At 34.8% G+C, this 11,694-nt stretch overlaps 2 protein-coding genes across 6 annotated transcripts in view; both read right to left on the bottom strand.

Moving 5' to 3' along the window:
- Positions 1 to 1,136: 1,136 nt before the first annotated feature.
- Positions 1,137 to 4,956, bottom strand: dynlt5 (dynein light chain Tctex-type family member 5). Its single transcript, XM_058757120.1, has 5 exons — positions 4,899 to 4,956; positions 4,589 to 4,748; positions 4,397 to 4,488; positions 1,525 to 1,649; positions 1,137 to 1,344 (listed from the first exon to the last, which is right to left on the bottom strand). The coding sequence occupies exons 2-5, from the start codon at positions 4,699 to 4,701 to the stop codon at positions 1,141 to 1,143; spliced, it is 534 nt and encodes a 177-aa protein (XP_058613103.1). The 5' UTR covers positions 4,702 to 4,748; positions 4,899 to 4,956; the 3' UTR covers positions 1,137 to 1,140.
- A 1,058-nt stretch (positions 4,957 to 6,014) lies between these two features.
- The window catches only part of sgip1b (SH3GL interacting endocytic adaptor 1b), a 32,772-nt gene continuing 27,092 nt past the window's right edge, over positions 6,015 to 11,694 (bottom strand). For all 5 annotated transcript variants that reach the window (XM_058760115.1, XM_058760105.1, XM_058760090.1 and 2 more), the window contains 2 exons: positions 9,630 to 9,794; positions 6,015 to 8,870 (listed from right to left, as the gene is read on the bottom strand). In XM_058760115.1, coding sequence (XP_058616098.1) covers positions 8,848 to 8,870; positions 9,630 to 9,794 — 188 coding nt within the window. In that variant the 3' untranslated portion in view covers positions 6,015 to 8,847. The remainder of the gene's footprint in view (positions 8,871 to 9,629; positions 9,795 to 11,694) is intronic.

The raw sequence follows: 11,694 nt of genomic DNA, 5'->3' as shown, positions 1-11,694 counted from the left end.
TTTTTAGAATACTTTGTTTTATTCAAATTCACATTTTTTCTGCCTTAAAAATGAATATGCTGCCATTATTCATGCACTCACATCAAACCAAACTTATGACATTCCGTCCTCTGTGGAACACAAAAGAAGATATGTTAATTCACAGTTAAATTAACAGTTAAGACTGAAGCTAAAAGATGTAGCTAATGTTACTTTGTTGGTCTTTGAAGTATAAGAATATTTGTCTATTTATAATAGTTTTATTTATTATTTTTTATATTTTCGTATTTGTAAAAATTGATGACTGTGCGAATGTGAGTAAGAGTTTTTTCAGTAAAATAATAGTTTGATGTTTGGCTTAATAGCAATGGTATGATTTTGCTGAAATGTTCAATTCATTTTCATTTAAATTATTTTAAACCATATTTTCATAGACTTCTGTAGCAGAGTTATTTTCTGTTAAACAAAACATGTATTAAAACTATATTAACTGAACTGAATAAATGAACATATTTGACAGTAATGAATTATCAAACAATAACAGTTGAAACAGTTAATAATAATAACTGGAAATACTAAAAATGTACTTCTAAGTTCTCAAAACAAATTACTGACAATAGACAAACAGATTTATTGACTTACACTGAGGTATGACACACAACGAGGTATTAAAATGATGACCTTTCAATTCAATATATGGTAAGAGATTAATATTTTTAATTGTATATATGAGGTAAAACGTTTTCTTGTTACAATAATGGTATTTAAATCTTGTCCAAAATGTGCTTCCATAATATAAACATTAAATAGTAGGCATTAATATAGACAATAATTACACTTCTGGCCAACATTTACAGCCCTTAGCAACTTCATTTGAAGCTGTCACAAATCTCATCATCGGCAAGAATGTAGAATTAACATGAGTGCAATATATATATGTTCCTATGTTTTGTTTAAACCGTTGCATTTAACATATGGTTATGAGAGATGTTGAGGAAACGGAATTGCCTCATACATACTCAACCTCTAGTTGTAATCTCAAAAAGTCATTTTAAAGGCCATTTAACTGACTTGAGAAATCTCAGAGCAAATATGTAGTGTAGATGCCACTGGTCGGCTGAAATCACTTGTCACTAAAACCCAGCTGATATTCTTACACACTCATTCAAAATAAACCCCATAGACAGTAGCGGTGGCGAAGAGCGAGCTGTTTTTGAAAGTGTGCGAGGAGAAATTATCGTGTGTTTCGTCCCACAGGCATCGACTCCCCATGCGCATGTTCTGGTCTCTAATCTGACCAATGCTGATGATGACGATGATCTTATAGCGGGGAATCATCAAATCTTTAACTCTGGCCTTGACCACCTGAAATCACAATAACAGAACATGCTTTAGCATATATCTGTGTTTATATATTTATAACCTCAACATGCTTTTACTAAATAAAATATGCGTGCTGATAAGTCAGTGTTAAATGTGTTGATGTGCTATGTGTTTATTATAATTTAGAAATAATGACTAACGAGTGTGTGAAGGTCAGCTGACCTCAGAGATGGTTTTGGTCATCTGTCTGCACAGCTCGGGTTCATATTTCTCCTCCTGCAGGTAGCTGGTCAACACATCCTTCAGAATGTCCTTCACTGTTAACACCGGGAAACGTCGTGCGGGGCCTGTGCAAACATTTACTATGATTTACTGATATAAAACTCATAAAATGCACATGACTGTGGGGCAAAATAAGAAGGACAAGATGTCTAGCAAATGACCTCTGACTTCATAGCCCATCTCAATTCGGGGGGTCCGAAAACCAGTCAGTATCTGGTGTGACCACCATGGGCCACTCGATCCACAACGTTGACATCAGCAAACCGCTCACCCACACGACACAATACACAATGTCTGCCATCTGCCCTGTACAGTGAAAACCAGGATTTATCCGTGAAGCAAACACCTCTCCAAAGTGTCAGACGCCATCGAATGTGAGCATTTGCCCACTCAAGTTGGTTACCACGACGAACTGCAGTCAGGTCGAGACCCCGATGAGGAGGACGAGCATGCAGATGAGCTTCCCTGAGACAGTTTCTGACAGTTTGTGCAGAAATTCTTTGGTTATGCAAACCCATTGTTGCAGCAGCTGTCTGGGTGGCTGGTCTCAGATGATCTTGGAGGTGAAGATGCTGGATGTGGAGGTCCTGGGCTGGTGTGGTTTGCAGCGATTAACTACTTGGACGGACTTATTAAAAATGCAAATTCATTCTCTGCCAGCAGGAGGCGCTTTAAAGCGGGAGAACTAGAGGTTTCCCCGGAAACGGCTGTTGGGTTGTACGTTACACAAAGCAGCGCTGAGCTCACAAAAGCTGCTTTATCAGGCATATAACTTGCTAGATGAAATGAAAATGACATCGAACATTTTCTAAAGACAGTTGTCCTTCAGAAATACAGTGATATAAAAACACCCGCGCCTCGTTTTGATTTTTAAACGTGCATTACGTGCTCATGTTTATTCAATGAAGCCATTTGGAAAATCGGTCCGTTTCGATATCGTGGCGGGTCGCCACACATAAATAAATGTATGTGAAACACATCCCACAGCACAACAACCTGAGCCCAACTTCATTACTGATCACTTATCACTTTAACTTTAACTGTGTTTGTAGCCGGCGCCACTAACAAGACCGATAAACAAACACAGACCGGAAGTTAACATAGGTCCAGGCGCGTGCGCCCGATGAAACCGTCTATAATTGACCATATGCACGATTACTTCCTGGTTTTAGATAAGCCAGCGCAGTCATTTCCGGTCAACTGTACTGTGCCGAAAGGGGAACGTCCTTTGCTCGGTTTCTCTACATAATCCATTAACAATTTGGAGAAAATTTTTATCTGTCTAAGAGGACCAAATATCCACGTATAATGTTTCAGGAATGACAAAAGCGAATGTTAAATTTACGCGAGTGAATCCGTTAAATCATGCGGCGAATCATTGCTATGATTGACAGCAGCAACGGAATGAATCATCTGACGAGCCGATGTCAAAATAGAGCTGTGCATTAACTGATTCAGACTAACAAAACTACAGCAGCAAGTCTGTGTTGGATAAAACTTTAAAAATAGTTATTAAATTAAATCTAATCATTTCAAAATATTGAATGCATTATTGAACATTATACCAATTTATTTATTTTGTATTTAGGTATTTAAATAATTCGACATTATAGGCTGCCCTCTGGCCTTATTTATTTAGTTCTTTAAATGACAAGTGACTTTGTGACTTCCTGCACTTGCTATACTTCATACTTCAGTGCGATAAAGTACTAAATTTGTTGTAATATTTATTTTATAATAAATCAGACGTGAAAAAAACTAGGCAGGCAGCTGCAACCAATGAGTGATCTTATACTGCCATCTCCTGGTTATAACGGTAATTTCATTTTCTTCTTAAAAAGTCTTTATTTTTCGCCGAGACACGTTATTAGCACATTTCTTCATGTCGGCTTCATGAATGAAAAGTGTTACCACACAGAGTTGAGAAATAATAAAGGCTTTAAAATTTCATAAGATTTTAAAAATGTGTTCATGGCTATGAAGGTAAGATATTGATTATCAAGAATACCATTAAGAAGTCGTTGAAGAGATTAGCCTAACTGCCTAAACAGTTAGGATAGTGTTTATTTGTCAGCATTTAAATGTACAGTTACGCATCTGGGTACTTTCCTGGGATTACAAGACTCTGCATATAAAATTTCATGTTCTTTAATAACATGAAACTGTATGTTAATGCCGCCGTCATTATTTACGGTGTTGCAATTATTTTTTTCTCAGATTCTGATAAGAATGAGGCAAGAGAGGTTTCTGTGAGAGTCTCTACCTATATATAGCACATATAAAATGAGCTTCACGGAAGATTACGAGCTGGCTTATCTTTATCCGGAAGTTCTAAAAAGCGCTCCGTGCATATGGTCAATTGTAGCAATAGCCAAAAATTCACTGTATGGATCAAAATGATTGATTTTTCTTTGTGGTAAAGATCATGTTCCATGAAGACATTTTGTAAATTTACTACTGTAAATATATCAAAACTTAATTTTTGATTAGTAATATGCATTGCTAAGAACTTCATTTAGACAACTTTAAAGGCGATTTTCTCAATATTTAGATTTTTTTGCACCCTCAGATTCCAGATTTTCAAATAGTTGTATCTCGGTTCAGTTGTATACATCAATACCATACATCAATGAAAAGCTTATTTATTCATCTTTCAGATGATGTATAAATTGACTCTTATGACTGGTTTTGTGGTCCAGGGTCACATATATGATATCAGTTTCTTTTGTGTAAAATCATATTGCTGGATCTTAATGAATGGCTTATTTGGTGAGGTTAGTATCTCTATGGCAGTGAAGGAGAAGAGACTCACTGAGCTGATAGGTGTTCTCCATTTGCACCGCAGGCCGTGGAATATCATCATGATGTCCAGGCTCTTCCATGTAGGACACTGTGCTGATAGAGCTACACACAAACACACATGATCCTTCATCATCTATACTTTTATACTGACACCTATCAACATTATTATTTTGTTACGTGTTAAGGAATGACAGTAACTCACTCCTTAGTTTTGGCAAAGGTTTCTTTAGCTCTGACTTCATGACTGCCCAGAGAAGACAAGCTTCCGCGCTTCTTCAGCAGACGTGCTGCTTTCTCTTTCGCTAAATCAGACATTTTATTGCGGAATATCGACTAAATTGAAAATGCTCTTCTATGAAAACCTGAAAGACATAAAAAAAAAAAAAAAACATTTACATTTGCATTAATAATTTAGAAGTCTATTAAAATAAACTTGTTTCTGTTGATAAAATAGATCGTAATTTAAACTCAAACGCATGTACATAACTTTCATCTCAGCAAAACACACTTACCGCTTTGATGTGACTCTTCCACAAACCGGAAATGCTCAGCACCGCCACCGGCTTGTTGCCAAACGTTGCCTTGACAACAGAGGATTTCATTTTCTCTTTGAGTAGGATCTCCCGCCAATGAATTACTGTACGAATTCTGAGGCGACTATGGCAACAGTTTAGTTTTGAAATGTTAATTATAGCACGCTGACTTTGCTTAGTTACGCTCACGTGAGCGGATTTAAATGCAAGACTATTTAAACACCTTTTTAAGACCAATGAAAGAAAATGTAAGGAAAAAACCGAAGGGAGCACAATATGTCAACAAGTTCTCTAAATGTAGATGTTTAAGTTATTAGCAGCACTTCAAAGTTTGAAAATATAACATTCAACCGATCTCCATTACTTTTTAATTCATTTTTTTACACACAAAACAAACAAAGAAATAGCTCAACTAGAATATGAAAATGACTTATACTGCACCTTATACTCACACTGCATTAAACTGATGTTCTTTATGAATTTAAGACCTTTTTGTCTTAAATCAAAGCAGAAAGTCTTAAATTCATAAAGTCATGGCTTGAAATATATATCTAAACATCCTTAAATCATGATACATTTACCTGAGATGCAAATAGAAGCATATGAAGTCTTGTTTTCAGAGAAACTGAACAAAATTAAACGAGTTTATGTTTAAAACAAGAACAAAATTAGGCCTTAATTTGTGGATGGTCAATGCAGAAACCCTGTAATTAGTGTTTATAAGCTAAAGTGATAGTTATAGTGGGATTTGTGTGAATTTGGATTTAAAAAAACAAACAAATTCCACCATTTATTATGTTAAACACAGTTCAGAATGTTTGGTAAAACCGTGGTCATTCTTTTTAAAGAAAGAAAACAAAAAATAAAATAAAAATATTTGATGTAGCCTTCTTCTAAGCATAAACATAGTGTTGACTATAGTTTGCTATACTCCCAATTCTGAGAAATTTCGGAGAATATTTAATACTGGTAATTTCATCCCTGCAATAATAAATAAAAAGCTATGTTTTTCGTGTTATTTGCATGAGGATTTGTTTAAGTGCGTATATTGTGTTTAGTGACAATGACCTCAACAAGTAGCCAAGAATGTTAAACATGAATTTCTTGATTTTATTTTTTAAGACATTACATAATTTTCACTTCTGATATATTTAGCATTTTCAGTCTCTATATTCTCTTAAAATCTGGGGAGAGGTTACTCTATGCATGAAATGTTTGCATATTCCATTTTCTGAACGATGTATGAACAAGATGCAAGATAGCTGACAAACACAATACAACAACATCTGTGGGATAAAAAGTAATAAGTACATTTTTTATATATATAAAATGAGAGATGGAGACATGTTTTAACTGGAATAAACCATCCACAAGCAGCAGCTGTCTTTCAATCCCTCCACTTTTTGGGTAAGGTAAGGCCTCCAAACCACCGAAATAAAGTACACTTAATGAATGGCAGAAATAATATGACACTTAACTAAACCCAGGTTAGCCGACCCACATGACCGAAAATGATCCAGGAATGTCATGTGTATTTCTAAATTATATCTCTTCAACTAGAGATATTTTTTAGACACTGTAAGTTTCTACACACTTGGATGGATGGATACTCTCACAACTGTAAAGGCAATGATCCACATATAAGTCTTGTGACAAAGTCTATATAGCTCAGCAAACAAAAACATTGAGAATAAAGATGAACATTTCCTTACTTTCAACACAATACAGTACAAGGAAGTGATAAATGAAAGGATGTGATAAATGTTCTTCTGTACTAGTCAGTTAAAATGCTGTTTCTTTCCCGTTTTCAACAATAAAAACAGTCCGAGTGTTCATAATCCATTACAAACCACAAAATAGGCATAAAATAAATTCTGTGAATTTTAAACAAATTAATAAATTAAAATAAAGTGCCGTCATGAACTGTAAATGCTAACAATAACTTGACAGGAAAGACATAGAAACTATATCCATTTGGATACATGTATAACAATTTCTATTTTACATTTTTACACATTATCTTTAAATATTGCTACAGTACAATGATTTGGGAAAATTAAATCCACATTGTGGAAAACCAAAAGGAAAAATGTTTATATTTGACCAATTCCTTAAGTTTATTTCGATTTAAGGAATTCTGCATCCCTGACACAAATGGAGTTTCATTTCCCTAAAATGTCTACATAAATAAATGATTAAAAAAAGAAAATAAAAGTAGGCATCACTTTTTGCATGAATTATGAATGTCAGTTACATCCATGTTTAAGCACTTAATTTAACAAAGGGCTACGGGCCAACTAGACAGAAGTGATGCACTCTAACATGCATTCACCAATAACATCAAATCAACATTAACACTGACGCTAGAGGCATTTGAGATGATACTGAGGAGAATATTCTGTGGAAGCATGTCTCTGTATTTCTCTCTCATCATTTCTAACCGGTCTCTAATTGTAGCATGGTAAGACTTTACAATAAGGGTTAATTCTCTAACATTGGTTTTACGCATCATAAACTAATAACGAACAACATTTTTACAGCATTAATAATCTAGGTTAATGTTAATTCATAAATTTACTAACATAGCTAATTCATATTTTGCTCATAATTAATGTTAATTTCTATGACTCAAAATGTTTGAGGTCGGTAAGATTTAAAAAAAATTCTATTTCAATTTATTTAATCAAAAATACAATAAAAACATCAAGATATTATACAAATTTAAAATAACTGTTTTCTATTTTAATATATATATATATATATATATATATATATATATATGTGACCCTGGAGCACAAAACCAGTCTTAAGTCGCTGGGGTATATTTGTAGCAATAACCAAAAATACATTGTATGGGTCAAAATTATAAATTTTTCTTTTATGCCAAAAATCATTAGAATATTAAGTAAAGATCATGTTCCATGAAGATATTTTGTAAATTTCCTAATGTAAATATATCAAAACTTAATTTTTGATTAGTAATATGCATTGCTAAGAACTTAGGGATTTTTTTGCACCCTCAGATTCCACATTTTCAAATAGTTGTATCTCGGCCAAATATTGTCCGATCCTAACAACCCATACATCAACAGAAAGCTTATTTATTCAGCTTTCAGATGATGTATAAATCTCAATTTCGAAAAATTGACACTTAAGACTGGTTTTGTGGTCCAGGGTCACATATGCTGATTTGATGCTCAAGAAAGAATTATTATTATTATTATTATCAATGTTGAAAACAGTTGTACAGCTCAACAGGACACATTTTTTTCAGGATTCTTTGATGAACAGAAAGTTACAACTGAGTGAATCCTTGCTGAATTAATATTAATTTCTTAAAAAAACAAAACAAAAAAACACTTACTGACTTTAAACAGTAGTGTACAGTACATGCAGAAATGAACATTAACCTAGAATTAAAAAGGCTGTAACAATATTGTTCGTTGTTAGTTCATGATACCTAATGCAATAACTAATGTTAACAAACTGAATCTCAAAATCTGTAGCATTGTTTGGGAGAGACCTCATGCTAGTTGAATTGTATTGTTTATAATCTGTCAAAATAGCTAAAAGAAAACCAAACACTGCTGACAGGTGTGTTCCGTATGTGAACCCTGGTATCATTAGATTGTAATGGGCAGAGAGAGAATGTGCAATAGTGAAAAAGGAAACTCTGCCTTCTGCAAGAACCCAGCGAAAAAATTCCACGTATTGCATTTGTCCTGAAGTTTTATCATATACACACAAAATATTTACTAATATTCACATACACACACCCACAGAACGCACTGATGATATTCTACACCAGACATTATACGTGAGATTTTGAGTGCTGTATTTCAATAAAAACATTTTCGAAAGTCTTTGTAGTGCCAAAAGAGCATCCTAACATCCCACTCACAGTCCATCCTACATCACTGTGGCCAGGTCAGTTGTCTGCCAGATATTTACCTGCAGAATACAAAAAAAGCCCATCTTTGTATCAGATACTGTGTAAAAAATTTACTTCAGGGTCCGTACAGATACTATAATAATTCCAGGACTTTTCAATTTTCAAATACTATTTTGGGGGTTTTCAAGGATTACAGTTGGGCCAGTGGTTCATATGTCTACTTGCCCAGCCACAAAATAAATAAATGAATTAAAAAATAAAAAAGTTATTGTTTTCATTGTGTTTGACCCAGGTAACTTTGTATTCTAATAAAAAAGCCACCAAAATGTTTAGATATTTTAGAAATTGAAATCTCTCCATTGCAATTTCAATACCACAGCAAAAACTATTAGCCTAACAAATTTAAAGTTCAATCTTCAAGACAAATAGTCAGTAATGCAATAAGAACAAATGAGCTAATTACAAGCAATAGCATAAACAAATACAACAGAACAAAGATGCAAATGAAATGAACAGTGCTTTAAATTGTCCAAGCAGGTCTAAAAGTCGTATTCAGCTAGAAATTAAATAATCAAATGTAAAATGTAGAAATTAAATATAGATTAATCCTTGTTACAGCTACAAATGTTATTCAGTCAAGAGCAGCGAGCGATTTATTTTTCTTTGTTGTTAGGACACAGACAGCATCAAGTATATTATGCTGCGGCCACTTTAAGACCTAATGCACAGATCCAATATATCCACAGTACTTCATTTTCAAAAACTCAAATTCAAGTAGTTTAAGCACCTTGTAGGTAGATATTTCTTAAAAGACATACCTGCAGAAAACCTTTTTTTAACCAGGGAGAGTCTGTAGCCTGAACCTAGGAGTTGAAAATCACAGCCAGACAGAGTGCTGCCCTCACTGGTGAACTGCACCGCCAGCTGAGAAGGTCTGCTGGGACCCTCGGCTAGCTGGAAGCGAGCCAGAAGAGCGCCCACCCCTGACACACAATGAAGGGACAACAGATTTATATCCTACCAGAATGTTTATTCACATAGTACATTTCATCGCCTTGTAATTATAAGGCTCTTTCTGACATTTTTGTCAAAACTAAGTTATTCACATATTCTTATTCTGTGACAACTTATTTACATTATGTGATGTTTCTTTTGTAAGCTGTGTACATTTTGGGCCTTTTTTTTGTTTCTATCTACAGAAGTCGACGGAACGCAAAAACTGTGAAGCTCAGTATCTCAAAACTGCTCAGAATGCAGATAGAACCTTATAACCTTACTGGACAAGTTCTGCACACAACCTGTTTTTCTTAAAGTGCCCCTATTATGGATTTTTGAAAATGACCTTTCATGAAGTGTGTAACACAGCTCTAAGTGAATGAAAACATCCTACAAAGTTTTAAATCTGAAAGTGCACCGTGTATAAAGTTATTGACTCTGAATGATTGAAACGAGTCGTTTTTAAAACGAATCTTAAGCCGTTTCATGTTGACGTCAACATGAAACATTAGCATATTGCCGCCCACTTGTTGCCACTAGGTGCTAAAAATGTGTTAAAAATAGCTGTTTCCCCGGTAACGGCTGTACACAAAGCAGCACTGCACTCTGCTTTAAATGAAATCGACCAATCGGACCAATCACCGCAGATTAGCGTCACGCAAAGGAGGGGTTTGGAAAAATGAATCATTGAGCGAATCGTTTGGGAGTCGTTGAGCAAATAAGGTAAAAATAAATGCATATTATAAGAAAATTAAAGTGTTTTTTTGACCTTGCATGCATGTCAACCTGTTGTTGGGGACTCCCAAAACCAAAATATGAACCTTTCATAACCCATAATAGGGGCACTTTAACTTAATCTGTGGAAATGCTGCCACAAGTATGCTCTGGTCTTTTGAAAAACATCAGTTAACATGTTTGTCATCACTGTTAAATATATAAACCTTGCCTCAGATGATGTAATGAAGTTTCTGCAACTGTAAACGGTGCATGAATATTTAAAGAGGCAAGTTCCTAGGCTGTTTATGATTGATTCTAGAACCACTGCTTGACACTGTATAGAGTGCTTCAGTGATGACATATTTTTGTATGCCCCTTATCACCCCTGGTTCCCTCAACAAAAAACCCAACAGGATTTTACCATCGGCTTTTGTATTAATGCATAAAATTAGCACTTGCACGACTTCCACGTCACAATGATTGTTTCTGAAAACTCTTTCTATCTTCATTTAAAATCTACAAGTTGGAAAGTTTGAGTTACAATAGTTTGTAAGAGTGTGAGTATAAACACAACGAAGATGTAAAAGATATTTGGTTGATGACATTTAAAGGGATAGTTCACCCAAAAGTGAATGCGTCATGGTACTCTTGTGAACACGCATCGAAGGCACGGTACAGAAGAAATTGTTGAATAAAGTAGGGGTGTCAAATTTTTTTTTGAAATTCGAATATTCGTCGAATTTAAAATAAAAATCCACATTCGAAATCAAAAACGTTGCATTTGAATTTGAGGTGTGCATCACGCAGCCTTATCACTGGCACACAAGATGCGATGACGATGTAGGTGTCGTTGCATTTTAATGCTTTTTTTTAGCCTATCCAGTTGAACCCACTGGATGTGGTGATGCTGCGTTGTTCATTCAAAATATTGCGGAAAAAAAGAGAACATCAATGCGGAGAAGATCTTGTTTATGGCAAAACTGAAACCAAGGCGTTCACACAGAATGCATATTTTGCGCAAGTTCTATAGGGACATCTATCACCGTTGCACTCGCTTGACGTCTCACACCAGAGAGATGCATGTTTAGAAAGCCATGTAAAATTAAAAAACATGTCTCAAGACTTTATAGCGGTTTTTCCCCGTCCCACTGCATCTCATGTTATTAAATG

Source organism: Onychostoma macrolepis, chromosome 02 (assembly GCF_012432095.1).
Source record: "Onychostoma macrolepis isolate SWU-2019 chromosome 02, ASM1243209v1, whole genome shotgun sequence".
NCBI classification, from domain to species: Eukaryota; Metazoa; Chordata; class Actinopteri; order Cypriniformes; family Cyprinidae; genus Onychostoma; species Onychostoma macrolepis.
This window is presented reverse-complemented; position numbering and strand designations above follow the sequence as displayed.